This window comes from Canis lupus, chromosome 1 (assembly GCF_003254725.2).
Source record: "Canis lupus dingo isolate Sandy chromosome 1, ASM325472v2, whole genome shotgun sequence".
In the NCBI taxonomy this organism is placed as follows: Eukaryota; Metazoa; Chordata; class Mammalia; order Carnivora; family Canidae; genus Canis; species Canis lupus.
In genome coordinates, this window is record NC_064243.1 from 62,692,611 (window position 1) to 62,712,868 (window position 20,258).

General features: G+C 35.4%; 1 protein-coding gene across 18 annotated transcripts in view; it reads right to left on the bottom strand.

Annotated features, from left to right (window-relative positions):
* Nucleotides 1-20,258, bottom strand: part of TRDN (triadin) — a 362,541-nt gene that overhangs the window by 244,408 nt on the left and 97,875 nt on the right. For all 18 annotated transcript variants that reach the window (XR_007413384.1, XR_007413383.1, XM_035705844.2 and 15 more), the window contains exons 6-8: nucleotides 10,709-10,762; nucleotides 7,379-7,438; nucleotides 764-934 (exon numbers count right to left, since the gene is read on the bottom strand). Coding sequence is in view for 16 of the 18 variants with exons in the window: in XM_035705844.2 (XP_035561737.2) it covers nucleotides 764-934; nucleotides 7,379-7,438; nucleotides 10,709-10,762 (285 nt within the window). In the remaining 2 variants the exon portion in view is untranslated. The remainder of the gene's footprint in view (nucleotides 1-763; nucleotides 935-7,378; nucleotides 7,439-10,708; nucleotides 10,763-20,258) is intronic.

Below are 20,258 nucleotides of genomic sequence, written 5' to 3' on the forward strand. Positions count from 1 at the left end.
ATTCAATGAGAAGCAGAGATATGAGATGAGCCCTCAGCTGCCCTCTGAAAACTCCACCCTTTTGTGTCTCTATGGCACCTTTCCATAAAGCATTTAAAATTTATACTCCACCTCCATATTAAATGCTCTATTTCTGTGAAGTAGGGATGCACAGTGTCAGATATGGAGATTTCTAAAGTCATAAATTTAGTCAGTGGAAGCCAGCAAGGAAACTTGAGAGTTCTTTTTCCTGTATCTTCCCTGTTCATTAAATTAACTGAATTTAATAATTCAATGCGCATTCTAAGTTATGTGCTCTTGCAGAGAGCAACAGGAATGTACGGATAGTTTTTATGATACTTGTACTATATGGTTTGAACATATGCCCTTTAAAAACCTCCTTGAAAATTGTCATTTTTCCTGGACTGCTGTCCTCCAAAGAATAGGAAACATAAAATTGCTTTTCTACCTCTTAATAGAAATCTCGTGCCTCAAGAATTTAACATTTATCCTCAACCTTCAAATAACTTCAGATAACTAACTCAAATCCTCTTCTAAAAGTACTTCAGAATGCGTCTTTAGATATGTGAACACATTTTAGACTCTCTATAAATGAATTTTAATTCCCAAATATTGCGTTTCCTTTCAAGTGTATTCACTTATACCAGTATTTTTATTCCCACTTGAAGTCTGATCTCGGTCTTTTTGAGTTTTTAATTTCACTGTATCTGCTTCTTGCCCAGTGTTCTCTTAGAACCTCCGGCCACCTCCTCTGAATGTTTACCTTTCTGTTCATGCTTGGCCACAGCCGCAGTCTCTTTCCCCTCCTTCTCTTTGGCCTTAGGTGGTGTTTTCTGTACTTCTTTGACTTTTGCAGCTGTTGGCTTCACTTTCTCTTGTTTTCCACCTTTCACTTCCTTTTTGATCTTCTCTTCAGTCTTGGCTTTCCTCTCTTCTGTACAGATTAAAGACAAGTTGGATTATTTTTGTTTACTTACCAGTGCAGCATTTCATCTTTCATTGGTTGCTAAGAACAATTTAAAAAGAAAGAGAAAAGAAAAACAATGGAAAGAAGAGCATCCGTGACATGCGTACTTGTGACTATTATTATCTAACTTTTATATTGTCTATAAAGTGACAGGTTAGAGTACTTAGTTGTAGCTCAGTTGCAAGTTGGACACTTTCTTAATTTGTACATGAAAACATTACCTTTTGGGTAGCTAAGAGCTTAGCATAATCACCAAGAGGCCGTTTGAAATACACAGGGGACGAATGTACAGGCGTGTTCAGTGAAAGGCAATGCCCATACAAAAGAGCCTTTTTAACAGGCTATAGTCATTTTGTTTCACAGCTGAAATATCTTAAAAATCATTCAAGAAACTGAACATAGTATTTTAAAAAATAACTATTGAGAGTATAAATGTGGAATTACTTGCACTGGTAGTGACTAATATGAATGAAACAATAAAATCCATTAAAGGATACCTCAGAAACATTCAGCCTCTAATGACTTTAAAGAGATGGAACAAGAGCAGAAATTGAGATATTAGCTGCTGCTTAAGTCAGAAATAATAATTCTAATGACTTTTAAAACCTCTATATATGTCCTAGTGAACAGAAAGGGCTATAAATTAGAAAAATATCTTAATTACAACATGTATGCATGTATATTCTACACACACATATTCTTAATTTGATATCCTGTGCATTTGGGAGGAAGGAATTAGAAATCTGAACTAATCAGTTTGTGATTCTTTCAGTTATTTTTCAAAAAGCAATATTAATATAGCACACATTCGTGGGAAATTGTTTAGGTAGATCCTAACATTGAACATTATTTATTCTATGGGACTACACATGATCACTAGACACCACAGTATGTCTACTGCAACGTGGACTCTCTCATGTCATTTGTCCATGTAATGGATAGGTCTTGTCACTCATGTTGAAAAATTTGATGAAAATACTATAATCAAGTTTCTTGACTTTAGTATAGTAAGCAATAATTTGAGACTAATGCAAGATAATATTGCGAGGTCCCATGAAGAGAAGAATGAAAATGACAATGCCTGATGCTTACAAAATCAAAATCATTTGTGGTACTGCATTTACTTGAATGGATCAAACTTCCCAAAGCACTGTTCTTCGGAAACTTTGCAGGAAGATGATGCTACTATGTTATGAGGATATTATGAGGATATTCCTATGGTCAAATAAATTTGGAAACACTAAATTAAATCAGGTTTTTTTTTTCACTATGAAATTTCTCAAAGCTAAAGTCTATTGAGAATCTTCAAAGAGGGAGATTTTTCTATGCCCTGTTTTCCTAAGTTACTTGTTCATAAAACTCATACAAAAATCACTCAATTACTCCACAAAATTTCCAATGTCTTTGTGGCTTCTGTAACTATATTTAATTGGGGATTTTCTTGTATTTCCTTTATACCACTTTTAAATCCCCTTTGCTGGTTATTGCTCTTTTCTATATTTCTGTGCCTGAAATCATCAGCTCTCCACAAATTACTTTAAATCAATATAACTCCAGAATCTCACACCAAATATTTGTTAGTTTCTGGCTACAAAGAAAGTTCCCCTGAGATGTGAACAATACCTCCGACTCACACAATTCACCTAGGTTCACCTAATGAACCCTTCCAGAGAGCTGATTATGGCATGGGCTCAGAGTGAGTTGCAGGAGCTCTAAAGATTAGCAGGATAAAAAGGTTAGTATAGCTTTTAAAACCCTGCAAGATCTGGTTTCGTCCTATCTCTCCTCTCATAGCATTCTTTCTAAAAGTTTCTTTCTCCACTAGACTACTTTCTTTTCCTTGAATATCTCATGTATTTGCTATATGTCAAACATTGCCAGGCTTCCAATTTTATGTTTTCCACATATATAAATTCCTTTGTGGCCAGCACATATCCAGCGAAGCACACTACCATTGGAATTAATCATTCCTTCACCTGAGCTTCAAATTGCCTCAACTTTTATTAAAGCATACCTGCTTTTCCCTGTTATGTGTCTTGTATTACAAATGATTGTTCCTCATCTCTCTTCCCTACCAGACAGAGCAACTTGTGGATAGAAACTATATTAATCATTTTTGTAGCATCATAATGTCTAGCACAATGCTTTTTTTCAGGGAAAACACCAAGATAAATGTTTACTGAATTAGCACTTTGAATCAAGAGAGAACACTATACGTTTCACTGTACATATAATACACATATAGAAATAAACATTGCACATATAAATGTGTTTAAAATGAACTTGACAAAACTTGAAAAAATTGCCAACTGTTTTTTTGTTTATACTTTTTGCGTGTGAAATTGTAATTTTTGTTACATTAAATGACACCTACTCACTTGTGGACAGCACTTGATTTAACCTTAGCTTCATACCATGGAATTAACAGTATATAAGATACATCTAATAAACATACTAAATACTATTCATCTTTGGAGTTAGGACATAACAAATTTCAACCCTTATTCATAAAGAAACTGTCAACTGCTTAACTTTTCTGTTTCTCAGTTTCTCTCATTAAACAAAAATTTACCACTGTAGTTATTTCTTCCTTTAACAAAGTGGTAAAGATAAGTAAAAATAATGTGAACAAAGAATTTGGACACTGAAAACTAAAAACATAGGAATTTCTAATATTAAATCCTCATATCCTGCACTCCTAGAGCTCTTTGGAATCTTCCAAGAACTTAGATTTTGGTGTGTAGCACAATTACTATTTATACTCATTTTACAGATGAGTAATCTTGGAATAAAGGTCATTTGCTTTTCATGCACCATGTGAACATAGTGCAACTAATAAGGCGGGAGTAGATGCAGTAGAACCAAAATGCCTAACCCATTTCTCCATTACACTAAATTGCATAATATTATTAATATTAAGCTCTGAGGATGATACCAAAAATGTATTGTAAGACCTATGAGGGGAGATATAAATATACACAAACCAGTGAAAATAATAGAACGTCTTCTGAAAGTGATCAATAGGTAGTAACCTCCCCTACTTCATCAAATACACAAATATCTGAAGATCATTATTTTCCAGCCAGTTCAACAGCCTGCCATAAACTTGGCTTACCCCCCTCACTTCTCTTGCCATCATCTCTTCCTCTATTTCTTCCCTGTCTTTGTTATTTTTAATGAACTATAGGAATATGCTGGTTTTCACAATGAATATGAGGTCCTACACATGTAGCAGAGAGGAAGTCCTGAGGTGGTTCAGACTTCTGGACAGGCTGTCCTTGAAACAGAGTAAGAAAGGTGCCATGTTGGGGCATCTAGACGGCTTAGTTGATTAAGTATCTGCCTTCAGCTAAAGTCGTGATCCCAGAGCCTTGAGATCAAGCCCCTGTGGGGCTCCCTGCTCAGGAGGAGTCTGCTTCTCCCTTTCCCACTCCCCCTCTTTGTGCATCGTTCAATCTCTCTCTCTCTGCAAAAAAATTAACAAAGTCTCACTTAAAAAAAAAAAAAGGTGCTGTGTTCCATGGGAACACCTTTGGCAAGGTCTTTAGAAGGAGATTTCACTTTACTTCTGGTAATACCTCTCAAATATAATAGATTATTTCTAAGTTAATTTTCACATACTATCATGAATATCTTATTAATCTTATTCTGTTTCCCCCCCAAATTACCCATTATACAAAGAGCATATCCTATGTATTTCCTATATTCCTTAAATAAGGTATATATACATACATAAAATAAAAAGGGAAATTATATTTGTGTGTGTATATACACACATAATTTATACATATATAGATTATTTACATCTATCTCCCTCATAAGAATATAAGTATGTAAATTAAGTATTTGTGATTTGTGGCAGGCCAGGCTGATTCAAGATGGCCCCCCATGATCTCCCTTTCTGGTATTCATATTCATAATCCTCTCCTCTTGAATAGGCTGGGCTATGAATTTGCTGCTAACCAATAGTATGTGACTTCCAGGATTGGTCTACATAAGATTATTTCTATTTTACTAGCTGATTTTTTTTTCTTGCTAAGTTTGATGAAGCCAGCTATCCTATTTAGTGAGACTCGTGTGTCAAGGAACTGAGTGGCTTCCAACCATCAGAAAGAACTGAGGTCCTGATTCAACAGGTCTTGAAGAACTGAATCTTGCCAACAGTCATGTAAATGAACTTGGAAATTATCCTTCCCCAGTTGAACCTTCAGTTAGGCTTTGTCTAATACATTGACTACAGTCCTGTGAGACATTGTGAAGTGCATAGGACTAAGCTAAGCCATGCCCAGATTATTTTTTTTTTAAGATTTCATTTATTTATTCATGAGAGACACAAAGAGAGAGGGAGAGACACAGGCAGAGAGAGAAGCAGGCTCCTCACAGGGAGCCCGATGTGGGGCTCCATCCCCAGGCCCGGGATCATGCACTGAGACAAAGGCAGAGATGTCTGCTCAACCACTGAGCCACCCAGGCATCCCCATGCCCAGAGTTCTGATCCACAAAAGCTGACACAGTAAATGTGTATTGACTCAAGTTTCTAAATTTGTGGTAATTTTTTCACAGCAATAACTAACTAGTGCAGTATTAAATAGATATTTGTTAAAGGAATAATTGATGCTTGAAGACTTTTAATATCTTTGGAAAGAAAACTAGACTTATGCTCAGTTCACTTGGAGTTTTGTCTTAGTTTAATTATATACTAGTTATATGATCCAGGCACAATGTTTTTTCTCCCTGGAGGTCAGTTTCTTTATCTGTTAAGTTAGGTAATTAGGTGAGATGATCTCTAACATCCTTACCAGCTTGAAGATATCATATGTATATGAATTTATTTTCTTTCAAATATGTCAAAAGGAAGAGAATCAAATAGATAAAATAATATACCTTTAGCTATAAAATTCATCTTAAGACTAAATTCATGCTAGCTTGTAGGAAACAAAGTCATAGTTTATAATCCATCTATCTTAATAAAATGATACTTGGTTATCCTATGAAAATATTTAGTAAAAAACATACCTACCTCAAATACTTAACTATTGTACATCATGTAGACAAATACGTTAAATTTTGAAAGTAGACTCCAATGTTCATTTAAATGATTAGTCCCTTGAAAATACTGAAATTTAGATTTCTAAAATATACTGGTCATATAAAATCTATATTTTAAAACGGGAAAAGAAAATGTAAATTTAGGAGACAAGATTGAACTACCAGTTAGAATCCATATTTTTTTTAACATCAAAAAACTGTCAAAAAATTTAAAACTAAATTTATAATTTAGTATTTATGTAATCCTCCAAAATACATAACATTGTGTTTATATTCTAATTGATATGGGGGGGATATATTATTAAGACACTTTTGGTCTTCAATGGCTTAATATATCAATCAAGATATATGTATTATCCTTTCTTCTTGAAAAAAAAATCCTGAATTTGAAACTTCTATAATTAACTCAAAGCGTACTACTGGTCAAAAGCTATAAACCAAATATGTAGCAAATTACCACAAACTTAGCTGCTTATTACCGCAATATCCATTTAATATCTCCCAGTTTCCAAAGTTCAAAAGTTTTGGCACAATATGGCTCCATTGTTTTCTGCTTAAGGTTCACAAGGCTGAAATCAAATTGCCAACAGAGCTGCATTTTTTACTGGAGGCTCTGGGGAAGATTCACTTTATTCAACATGTTGACAAAATTCTTCTCACAGAATTGAGGGGAGCTGTCTATGTGCTCCCCTCAATTTTCAAGCCAACAATGGGGAGACAAATCCTTCCCGCACTTCAAACCTCCATTTCTCTTCTGTGACATCTCTATGCTTTAAAGGTTCATAAGATTACACTGAGCCTACCTGGATAATCCAGGATGATCTCCGTAGTTTAGATCAACCTGAACTACTTCTGCAAAGTCCTCTTTGACATGTAATATAACATATCCATGAGGATAACAGCAAGTGGTAAAGGTCTTGGGGTTACAAATTCTTCCCATCACCTATGGAAAAGCCCTTCATCTTCCTCTCACATTTTCATAGGCTCTATTATTTTAAGCATTTAGTTTTATTATTCTTTAAAATATTACATTTTAAATTTAAGACCAAATTAATTTTTGTGTAAAGGAAATGCTTAATACTTATAATACCCAGCTATCTGACACCCAAAATGTAATATTTTCAACTAAAAATAGTTTAGTTATAGAAATGATGAAGGGGGGTTGGCGTCTGGATGGCTCAGTCAGTGAAGCATCTGACTCTTGTTCTCAGTTCAGGTCTTGATCTCAGGGTTATGAGTTTAAGCCCTGCACTGGGTTTCATGTTGGGTGTGAAGCGTCCTAAGAAGGAAGGAACTATTGTACAAACAAATGAATGAATGAATGAACAAAGGAAAGAAAGAAGGAATAAAGGGAAAAGTTACCTTTTGCCATTGTCTTTGTTTCTGGTTTTTCTTTTTTCTCAATTTTTTCCTTGTGAGTTGCTTAAACAGAAAATTTTATATTAGTACACACTTTCAGTAGATTTCAAGCCCAAGCTTTCTCTTTACCTCAATTTCTATAGCCACCAAAATCATGAACTATTTTGAAGATCGATGACATTAATAAGCCTGATTTAGAAGTAAAAAGATACTAATGTAATAATACCTGGATAAAGCCCAATTTAAAGATTTAGAAAGCATTTTGAAAGCTACTCTCATTCTCCTTTTTAAAGTTATTATTCTAAATAGATAAAGTTTTCAGGAAAGACAGAGAGAGCAGTTTTAGGATAACTTGTCAAAAGATGCTATTTTATCAGAGAGAAATACTCTCTTTATGATTAATTGGAATAAATATTTAAATCAGAATTAGAGCTTTGATTAAGAACAGTGTTTCTCAACCAGGACATAATTGACGTTTGGGGAATAATAATTTCTTACTATAAGGGACTGTCTTATGCATCAACAAAAATGCTTAGCATTTCTGGTCTCTGCTTATCAAATGTCCTCCACTCTAAAGACATTTTGACAATGAAAAAGTTTTTCTGAATAATCCCTAAGAAATAGTATGTTCGGGAGAGAACAACCAATAAAGTATAATGTAATCACAAATGATTAGTGATGGTGTGTAGCTTCTTAATTGAATAGTATTTGACATGATACCTGAAACATCATACCTTTTCATCATTATGTAATAAATTAATAAGTCAATATGAATTTTTTTCCTAACTTTATTAAGTAAAGGAGCATGTGCAGGTTAGTCATCTTTCAAGTGTACTAAACTGTGTGTGGTTTGGTAGTTTCCCAAACCACCATACATTTTTCAACATTTATGTATTATTTATCAGAGAATAATGGGAATGCAACAAGTGATAGGAAATTAAATGAAAAAGTAAGAGATTTAATTAAACAGTTGGGTTAAGGAAAGAGCCAAATTATTGGAGTAAAAAATTAGAGTCCCAATTATTTCCGTTTCTCCAACTATATAATAAAAACATTAACATCCATCAGCTTTATTTGTATTATAAAAGAAAAAATGTCTCTAAACATGTATTTAACAAACTATTCTTTTAAAATACAGCTGATGAATAGTTTCTCCAGAACCTTGGAGAGATAAAGCAAACCTCACAGAAAGCTTAAAGCACAATGCTCCGTTGAAGACCAAGTGACCCTGGCAGTTGCTGAGCTAGAGAAAGAGCAGGTGCCTCCCTGTCCAGTGAGCCTCTCAACCTCTCAGCCTGCCCCCACAGCCATCTCCACTACCGTTTGGGGTTATGAGTAATAGCTTGGACAACATTAGCTGAAGGAGCACTATGCCAACCTAAGAAAGGCACAATTCACACAAGGTCATGGAGCCCAGTAAAATAACTTACTTCATAAAAAGCAAACTCCTTTCATTGGTTAACAATGAATGAAAGGACACTTACAATGAACGATTTTGTTCTGCTTTCCAATTTGAAAATTCCCCTGTAACATGTATAATTTAGTAGCAACAAATTCTCAACTACTTTTTATTAAAAGATATTTAGCCACTGGGAAAGTTGAAAAAAAATCATAAGAAATATGAGATTATTTCATTCACTCAGAGTGCATCGAACCTGATGCCAATGGTTCTACATAAATTAATAGCAGAAGGGAAATAGACACCTGTTTCTAGAGCAAAAAAGGTGGCTGTATTAAAATTTGTGGCTATTATCACTAAGTAAACATTAATAAAGCAATAAGTATTTAATTTGAAATTTTAGATGTGATTATAAAATAAAGATTGAAACATGTTTCGATGATCTGATTCCTAAAATATTCTAAAATAGTCTAGCTATGGAATGTTTCACAGAAGATAGCTCAGCAGGCTATGTATATTGTGGATATAGAAATCAGCTAAAATCTAGCACAAATATCCTAGACATAGCCACTCTAAAACAAGAGTAGAAAAAAAAAAAGAAATTAGAGTTTTATTTCACATCGTACATTGCAATGGATTTGTGATGAATTAAAGTTAAATGTGAAATACAAAACTAATTTTTAAAACTTGGGGCAATATTAGTAAGTATTTAATTAATCTTTGAATGAAGATTCAGAGCAAACATGTCAAAAGAAACTATCAATGTATCTAGCCAAAGATAAAAATTCAAGAATCAAAGCACAAACACATGCATATACACACATATGCGCTCACACGTGTCTATGCACAAAGACAGAAACCCTAACCTTAACCATGAAACCAGAGAAAAATATCTGAAAAAGTGACAAAAAAATATACCCAGATGACATGCACAAGTATTATTAGGCAAAATCTGTAATGAGTGTGAATAGTTACATAAGAAATATACATCACTAAAAATCATATTTAAATCCTTCAACCTACAAATAATAAGCAGTTTAAAGATAAAGTGGAAGAAAATATCTCCATTTAAATACTATGAAACTGGTGGAAAGGGAGGTGGTGGGGGGGTGGGGGTGACTAGGTGATGGGCACTGAGGGGGGCACTTGGCGGGATGAGCACTGGGTGTTATGGTATATGTTGGCAAATTGAACTCCAATAAAAAAATGATTAAAAAAATAGTAAATAAATACATACGTACTATGAAACTTTTTTTAAAAAATGAGGAAAATACCTATTTACCGATATGGAAAGATATCTAAGGCATATTATTGAATTATAAAAGCCAGAATAGAGGACACATTAAATTTTGTGTAAAAAATAAAAAAACAGCAAGAAACTATAATCTATATTATCTTATAAATACATATTGAAGCCCTGAAAGATACACATAAAACTCGAATACGGTTCATTGTGTGTATGATTGGGTAGGATGGAATGGGATCTGAAAGACTCAGACGAAGGCAGGAGCTTTTCAGTGTATCTGTATGTATGAAACAAGGAGTCTACATTGTAGTTTCTAAACTAATACATACAAATTAAAATTTGTTAAAATTCCAGTCCTAGAGGTCATCAAAGAATGAAGGTTAAAAATAATGAAGTATACTTTCTTACCTGTCAAATGGGCAAATATTCTGTGAAATAATACCCTCATTGTTGGCTAAGGCAGTCTCACAACTGCCAGGGGAAAAATAGATATATTTCTAGAAAGTAATTTGGTAACAGAATTTGAGTCTTAAGTATTTTTTTTTTGCTTCAACCTAGAAATGACTCCTTATAGATTCAATTCTAAGGAAAATATCATAATATAATTTTTAAAAATCCAATGTAGAGAAGAAGAATTCAAAGGAGGAGGGGCCAATGTGTAAGAACAAGAGTAAGACTAACTCCATACCTTTCTTTTCAGATTTTTCTTTTTCTTTTACTTTTTCTTTTTCTCTGTGTGCAACTGGAAAAAAACAGACAATACTTTTCACTTAAAGAGAATAAATAATGAGACGTTTGCATGGCAATTTTTGATGTCAAAAACTTATCTTTTGCTTTTGAAAATCTTTTTTAATTAGAATGAGGTTTTACATAGTTAGGTGTTTAAATATTAACAAAACTATATTTTTTTATTTCTAGTTTTATTTCATATCCATGCACAAACTTGTACCAAAACCAAGTCTGATTGCAAATGTAAGAATACACCTCAGCTCTTTCAAATCTTTAACTTCAACATAATGTAGTAGAAAATTTCAAAAATTTATCATGCTATGCACCAAAGGAGCCCAGCATAATGCTGGGAAAAACAGCAAAATATAAAAACAGAAATACAGAGAGATAATTTTCTGAATCCGATGCAAAGTATAATCAACATAAATTATGTGTGTTACCCTTCTACAGAAGCATTCCATACTAAAAGTTTTTGAAAATACGCTGGCATGAGACTAGAATGACACCAAATCCTTTCAAAGAAAACTAAACTTAATTTACTATAAGCCGTGATCCAATTAATTAATATAGTAGGGCTCAAATTTAAATCAAAATCTATCCCCACAATTTAGTCATAACTCTTATTAACGACATGTCCAATGGTCAGGCTAGAAACATGGGAGTCATCCAGGATTCATCTTTTAATTTCCATTTATGTTCATTTGCCAAATTCTTTCAATCCACCCTTCAATATTACCTTTACACATATTTTTTGATCCAATATTATATTCTCCTCCTGTCATTGACTTACACAAAAATATAGAAAGCACCTGCTGTGTGCTGAAGACTGTTAGGCAAGACAGACTGTATCCCCGTCACTGTGATGTCAACAAGCTGATGAATAATGGAAGTAGGACAAACAACTGCAAAGGTAGTTAATTGCAGTTGATATAACTGCCATGAAGAAAATATTTAGGGTAGCATTCAGAGACCTAGCTAGTCTGTGCACTTGGGGAGTGTCTCACATTTAAGGAGGTGAAAGATGAGAAGACATTAACCCGTTAAGGGAAGGGAAAGGTGAAAGGGAAAGAAACCACGTCAATATTTGGAGTAGAATGCCCTTATTGCTACATTATTATTGCAGATATTATTATAATAATATCCTAACTATTCCCTTGAACCTTCAGCTTGAGATTTTTTCAGAATAACCTTTCTAATCCCTATTAGAAAATCTGATTATACTATTGACCTGTTACAAATATTAGCTAGTATCTCCCTCATTGCCTACACATGGTATCTCTTACATAGTAGGTGCTATGTAAAATCCAAAACTATTTTATTGCTCTGATGGTTTGATATTTGCTTATCAACCCAATCTTATCCACACGAACGTCCCCCTGAACTTCACGTTCCAGTTATATCAAAATGATTGTAGCTCCACATGCACACCGTGTGCCCTCCTGTTTCCCTGCCTGTGCCTTCCACCTAGAATTTCTACTCCCACGCTTCCTCTTGTCAGTGTGCTCTTTCAGTACTGACTCACTTTCCTCCTCCACTGTAAAATGTTTTTTCATCTCTACTTAGTTCACACATCAATGGAACCATATGCATAATTCCATTTTAACAATTAAGTGATAGTACTGCCACTGTTCATGTATCTGACTCCCTAGAAGGTGAAATCACTCCAAAGCCTATGCCACATTATTTCTTTTTCGTATCCCTGGCTCATCTCATGGTGTTTGCCCCATAGTGGAATTTTAATAGATTTCTTTTAGAGTAAGCCAAATTCTGAAATATTCTAAGGAAAACTACTTTCACCTTCTAATACAATCCTATTTATTAACGATATGGTATAGATTTTATAAGCACTGCTTGCTTCTGGCCACTGAAAGTTTTATAGTTTATCAAAATTTCTTAAATAATTAAACCCCAGTGAGAGGCAGAAAAAGAAAAAAATTCACCTTTGAACATCTCGACATTATTTTTCCTCACATTTAATACTCCTTTTAGGTGTTTCTGAGTTATTAAGTTCAGTATAAATATCTCACAAAATAAAGAGAGGACATTATATGTAAACATGACCACAAATAGCTTATTTTGATTCTTTGGGATATCTATTAATTAAGCTAAAAACCAAAAGAGAATCTTGGCAAACACAAAGCCTCTTTTAAAAGTTCTCTAGGGGGAACCAAGTTTGTATGAGATAAGCTGTGCTTTTGGAACCTGATTGGCAAAATCCCCAGGAGAACACCTAATCTGCATCTCTGCTTCTGTGAAGGACCAGACCTCACCCACCTCGGACAGCTGGTTGTCCATTCCACTAAAGGATTTTCTGGCTGACGTGTGCACAGGCATAAATGGAAGAATTAAAACAAAATCAAAAGAGCAAGGGGGGGCTGAATTCAGACTCAAATTAGCATATTAATGCCTTATTCCTGTTACCCTGGGGGAAAATCTGGTTCCTCACAGTCTAAGTTTTGATTTACAGACACAATCCTGTATGCTGGAATTTCATTATCCCCCTCAGAAATGGTACCATAACATTGCTCAGTGAAACAGCTGGACCCATGTGCTCTAGGGAGCTGTTCAAAATGGCAGACAGCCACTAAAGCTTCTTGGATGAAAACTTCAAACTTTGGCAAGACTGAGCTCTCAGATACCAAGTTTTAAAATTTCTTTTATCAAAGCAATGCAACCATCAGTAACTGCCTTAATAATCACACTAAAATAGAAAACACTTTGCTACAACAACTGCATTTGCTTGTGCACTCCATTGCTTAGAAACTACAACCAGAAGTTTTCAAATGGAAGAAGAAAAAAGTACCTTTCTTGTCACCAGCTCTGTTTGGCAAGTAACATCTTAGCTAGCTAGGATAGTTTTAGCTCAGGACAAAATAAGCTTGTTGCACCTGCTGGAGCTTAATTTGTTTGTCATCCTTATTTACAAGAAGCAAAAGTCCCTTCGGTATACTGATAATTAAAAACAAATGGAATCCACCAGTTGGAATGGCCCTGATGTTTGGCATCGGAGTTGGCATGGCCCTGCTATTCCTACACTTGCCCAGACTCTGACCTTTCCCTGACCAGAACATTCAGCTCAACTTAACACTGCAGCAGTCTCTCTCGCCCACCCCATGTGGTCCCTTTCCAGCATTCTGCAAGCTGTGCTCTGTGCTTTTACAGAGCTTGGCCCTGGCAAGTTGTCAGACAGGCCCTGTGTCCTTTCCTAAATGTACTAGAGCTCATAGTGCACCTGACCCTGAAGTTCTAATCTGGTAAACCTTCCCTACAGGCCAAGCAGTAGGCATTCAGGGCCAGGTTGGTGGAGCTCTTTGCTGATCTCTCTGTTTCTCGTTGGAAAAACTCAAAAGTTGGGTGTCAAAAAGTTTTCAGTACTGAAGAGCCTAGGCCTTAGCCAACACCGAACAAAATGTCAGATGCGTTCTTGGTTAGTATGTATGTCTCTGTATGTTTTTGTGTATTTAGTTTTGTAACTAATCTGTAGAATTTCCATTCTGTGCTAAGGCAAGATGCTCTACACATTCTAAGCAATAATGATGAACTCAATAGAAAAACACTCTTGAGGAGAGAAAATTGTCCACGATTATATTACTCATTCTTCCTAAAGGATGACTTTATCACTTTTTACTTAAAATAAGCACACAATTTTGGAGCTGATAGAAACCTAAGAGATCAATTAGCCTGAACTTCTTTTTCTCCAGATAAGAAAACACTGCCTCAAAGGAGTCCATGGCAGAGAAGAATGAGAATATGGTGATCAGATTGCCAAATCAGTACTCTTCCTCCAAAAACTCTGAAGCCTTGTCCATGTAGGTCTTGTGCAGACTAGAAACTTGTTTTTAAGAGTCAAAGGCTGCTGGTTGGATTCCTGAAGCATGTTATCTACAGTCAATCCTGCAATAATATATACACTTATTTTTCACAATAAAATTACATTTCTTGAGGCACCTGGGTGGTTCAGTGGTTGAGGGTCAGCCTTTAACTTAGGTTGTGATCCCGGGATCCTGGGATCAAGTCTGGCATTAGGCTCCCCACAGGGAGCCTGTTTCTCCCTCTGCCCATGTTTCTACCTCTCTCTCTGTGTTTCTCATGAATAAACAAAACCTTAAAAAATAGTAAAAATAAAATTACTTTTCTTTATGTATTAAAATGTAGATTAAGCAAATTACCCAAAGTTATAAAGCTCCTCTGATATATGCTTCAAATCACAAAGTATACAGTTAAATTCCAATATATTAGTGGATTTTTTAAAAAGATTTTATTTATTCATGAAAGACACACAGAGAGAGGGAGAGACACAGGCAGAGGGAAAAGCAGGCTCCCTGCAGGGACCCCAGGATCATGCCCTAAGCCCAAGGCAGATGCTCAACCACTGAGCGACCCAGGTGTCCCCCAAAATATTAATTTTACTCTCAAATCTGATTTAATTGTACAGGTAATTTCCCCTTCAACTGAGGCTCAGTCAGAACTGTAGCCACCTCCTCAAAGTGAACAATCACTGTGGGGGAGGTGATGCATAGCTTTGTGTAGAGCCTTCTTGTCTCATTTTCCAGGTTCATCTTGCACAACTGCCAGAGAGAAAAAGAAAATATATTTTGTACTGTAAAGAGTCAATTAAGTATGGCTGAGAGAAGGCAAAAGTAAAAGTTTATACAATACAGGCTGGCTAAATTAGTTTGTGGTCTTTGAGAGCATTTTTATAAGGAGCTCCAGGATATTCAGATACATTTTAATGTCCTATCCTTTTTGGCTTTTGATTCTCATCTCCAGCAAAATCCTTTGCCAGCCTATGATTCCAGTACTATAATTGTTTCCCAGAAACAATCCTAAACCAGTCAATCAGGATTATTATTCTAAATTACCCTCTTAAAAATGTTCTTCTGACTGCATATAATACCATTATGCATTGAATTGCATAGTCTCAAAAGATGTGTTGAAGTCCTAATCCCCAGAACCTCAGAATGTGACCTTAGTTGGAAATAGAGTCTTTAAACAGGCAATCAGGTTAAAATGAAGTTGTTACCGTGATCTTTAATTCAATATGACTGGGGTCCTCATGGAAAGGGGAAATTTGAACACAGAGATATGCACAGAGGGAAGAAACAGGGATGCAGGGAGAAAACCACTTAAAAATGAGGGTAGAGACTGGAGTGGCTCACCTATAAACCAAAGATTGCCAACCACCAGGAGCTAAGAGAAGCATGGAATAGTCTCCAGTAGAGCTCTTTGAGATCATTAATCCTGCTGAAATCTTGATGTTGGAGACAATATATAGGCTACTATATTTTTCAATTGATGGTAGCAAATAAATTTAATTAACCTCTGTAACTGTGAGACAATAAATTTCTGTTATTTTAAGCCATCTGGTTTTTCATACTTTGTTACTAGGAAACGGATACTGATACCAATCATTTGGGTTCTCTTGTGCTCTCTTAACCAAGTTCTCACCTGATTTGTTGATGACTGACCCTTGACCTAGCTCTTATGTCTTCCATTTTAGGTTCCAGAGTGCACATCTAAATCCTAAACTGTCCATTCCCTATAATGCTTCACCAGAAAACTCCAATCAGAACTATTCAGCAACTGAGGCAGCCAGTCGTCTCCTTTAGGACATCTCTTTGTGAAGTACTTACTACACAGTGGTATAACTGTGTATTTGTTGTTTTAGATCTCTCATTGGACTGAGCCTTAAAAATTTATCCTTGAATTTTGGGTGTTCAGTATGGTGTTTGGTACAAATTAAATACTATGAATAACAATGTATATTATTGCCTAATGGCTGTGACCAATTTTTTTCTATTTACAATATCTCCTATCCAGGGTTCCCCCATTTCCACTGGCTGGTCCACTTTGATATTGACCGCATGCCATTCATCAGCATTCACTTCTCCCTGTGAACTTTTCCCCACTCCTGAGGTCAGTTCTTCACCTGAACACTAAAAATCTCAGGCTGAAAAAAATAAAAATAAAAATAAACAAAAAAAATATAAATAAATAAAAATCTCAGGCTGATGTAGCAAATACCTATTGTTTTGAATGCCTAAAAAACTTTCCTTTTGTCTAGAAACCATCTTGGATAAAGTTCCCTCATATAGTTGTATGTTTACCCACCAGGTTCCAGTCTCTTTTAGTTTATTCTAGGAGTAAATTAACATGTTTAATAGTTAAATAAAAGCCTAAATGTTATCTGAAAAATAACAATAAAATTTGCAATTGCAGAAGGATCTCTAGGTGGCTCAGCTGTTCAGTGCCTGCCTTCAGCCCAGGGCATGATCCTGGAGTCCCAGGATCGAGTCCCACATCAGGAGCCTGCTTCTCCCTCTGCCGGTGTCTTTGTCTCTCTCTCTCTCTTTCTGTGTCTCTCATGAATAAATAAATAAAATCTTTAAAAAAAAATTGCAATTGCATTAGGCAATTGCATTAAAAAAATTAAATGAAAGAAAAAACTGGAGGAAAATAAAAAATATATTAGTATTTATCTTTGAATAATTGGTTTGTGGTTCTTTTTTCTTCCTATTTTGCATTTTCCAAATTGTCCAAATTAATCTGTATTACTTTAATCTATATTATTATATTATAAATTTTATTGTTTTTCCTAATTACATGTTACAGATTGTCTTTGTTTTAATAATGGAGCTTACTATCAAATTCTTCAATTGCTGCTGACCGAATAAATTTGACATTACAATAGCCCAATTAAAGCTGAATAATTATATATATTTGAAAATAAACATAGAAATATCCAAGGAAAAAATTGTCAATAGGAGTCAAGTAAAGATTAACAAAATAGAGAAAATGAATATTTCATTAATTAGTTCATTCATTATTTCAATGTTTATTGAACATGTTTCATGTGTTGGGTACTTTGCTAGATGTTAGAGTCATTTTTAATTTGATGTAAGCACACGAATTCAGAGCGAGTAGGAATCTGAAAGACCACTGAGCTTGAATCTCTTTGTTTATAAATAAGAAAACACAGAAGCACAAGAGGAAATGTCAAAAGTGACCTAGAACATATATGAAGACAAATATAGTTCCTGCCCTTAATGAATTAGATCCATACACCCAAACCAAAAATTGGTGTCAAAATTCTTTATAGTGTGAAATCAGGGATAGAAAAGTAGTGTGGAGAAAATGCCTAAATGACCCCAGAGTGAAAGACGGCAAAGAAGCCCTATGAAAGGAACTGATAGTCCATCTGAGAATCAAAAAAAATGAGTAAGAGACTTGACAAGTGACTCCACAAGAAGAGCCTACTAGCCAGAGAGAATGGTACATACAGAGCACAGAGCTGTGAGATGGTAATGGAGCCTGCTTAGGGAGCACCCCACAGTGTGGTCGCCTATGACACAGGCAGTGTGGGTGGGTCTGAGCTGTTATGATGGGGGCAGCAGAGGCTGAGTTGAGAGTTCAGGGCGTTGAGGAGGAGGTTACAGGGTGGGAAAAATACACAAGGCTGGACACTTGTATGGTTATCGCTGATTATATGAAGAGAGTCTTCTATGCCATGGTAGAAAATGTGGTTTTTCTCTCTAAGGCACTATAATGGTAAAGGATGGATTTAAGCTTGTGAGTGTCATGAATAGCATGAATTTGAAGAGTAATTCAGGGAAATCAGTTAAGAAGTGACTCTCCTAGGGGCACCTAGGTGGCTCAGTCAGTTGAGTGGCCGATTCTTTTTTTTTTTTTTTTTTAATTTTTATTTATTTATGATAGTCACAGAGAGAGAGAGGCAGAGACACAGGCAGAGGGAGAAGCAGGCTCCATGCACCGGGAGCCCGACGTGGGATTCGATCCCGGGTCTCCAGGATCGCGCCCTGGGCCAAAGGCAGGCGCTAAACCGCTGCGCCACCCAGGGATCCCGAGTGGCCGATTCTTGATCTCAGTTCAGGTTCTGATCTCAGGGTCATGAGTTCAGGCCCCACACTGGGCTCCATGCTGGGCATCTATCCTACTTAATAAAGAAGTGAAAGTAAAAAAGAAAGAAAGAGAGAGGGCCCTAATCTAATTGAGAAGTGATTATGGAGGAGATAGCAGTGGAAGGGGTGAGACTAGGATAAATTATACTAAAGAAGGAGTATGACAAGGGCTAAACAGGACCTCTCTTTGTAATGAAAGAAACCAAGATGTCTTTAGTAGGACTGTAACTCAAATTCTTCTGAAATGAGGCATATTAAATGTCTACTCCAGGAGTGATGAGAGAGAGTGGTGAAGACTATGATAAACAGTAGGTACAGACCCCACCTAAAGACAACCAATTATACATTTTTTTTTTTTTTTAAATACAGCCTTGTCACTGAAAACTTCGGTGGACTATACTCAAACTCAGACTCCAGGCCATGAGTTTAGTTGACAGCAATTCTAACCCTGTCCAATCATTTAAATCATTAGAAGAGCTCGATGCGAACCCTGGTCTCACCTCCCAAAATTTAATGGCCCCAGAATGGAGTCTGCAATGAATATATATATTTTCAAAACTATCCAGATGATTCTAAAGTCCATCAAACTCATACCACCACTGGCAAAAATGATCCCCAGTTCTGCAGTTTGAATAGCCTGGGCGATAGTGATATCCTTTATTGTGACCAATAATATAGAGGGATGAAGACATTCTGTGCAGTGGAACTTAATACAGCTTCAAACACACTGAGTGAAAGAAGTCTGTTAGTTAACTGTGTTAAGTCAGATGAGAGTTGTGTAGGAGGGTCCAGAGACTTTTCACATCCTACTTCTTCAGTCTTTTCAAATATCAAAATTAATTAACCACTTGGGTGCTTAAATTAATCAATGTTTTAAATGAAATGTGAAGAGATTATCTAATATAAAAAATACTTGAGGTATTCAGGTCATTCTCAAGTTTTTTATTTAAAGTACATGCACGCTGAGTATGAATTTTTAATGAGGAATTTATATTATAATATCTTAAGGAAGTTATGGTGCTATCTTGGCCATAATTAAACATTATCTTACTTCTATTATGACTAAACTCTTCACATATCCTTGTCAGGAAAAAAAATTAAAAATGAACAAATATCTGGCTTCTTAAAATAAATAAAAAATAATAGAATTATTCTGACTATTTCTGGTAAACGATGAAACCTAAATACGTCCTCCAAACATGAATTCCCTAACAATAATAATTTTACATCTTATTTTTGCTGTGCTGATGGCTAAAGTTATATAAAAACTCTTATGACAATGTTGCTACAGTAAATTTGGCAAAGTTTGCCATTCTGTGATCTCTATCATTAAATACTAAATTTTGTATTTAGCTATCAGTCTTTTATAATATTTGACTGGCTTGTTCTCTTATAAAAGAGTAGCTCAGTGGGGTGGTTTAAATAATGCACCCCTAAAAATGCATACCTGTCTTAATCCCTGGAATCTGTGAATGTTACCACATAAGGGAAAAAAAAAAATAGCAAGGTGATTAAATCAAGGATCTTGAGAGAGGGAGATCATCCTGGATTATCTAGGTGAATCCTAAATGCAACTCTTTTCTATGAAAA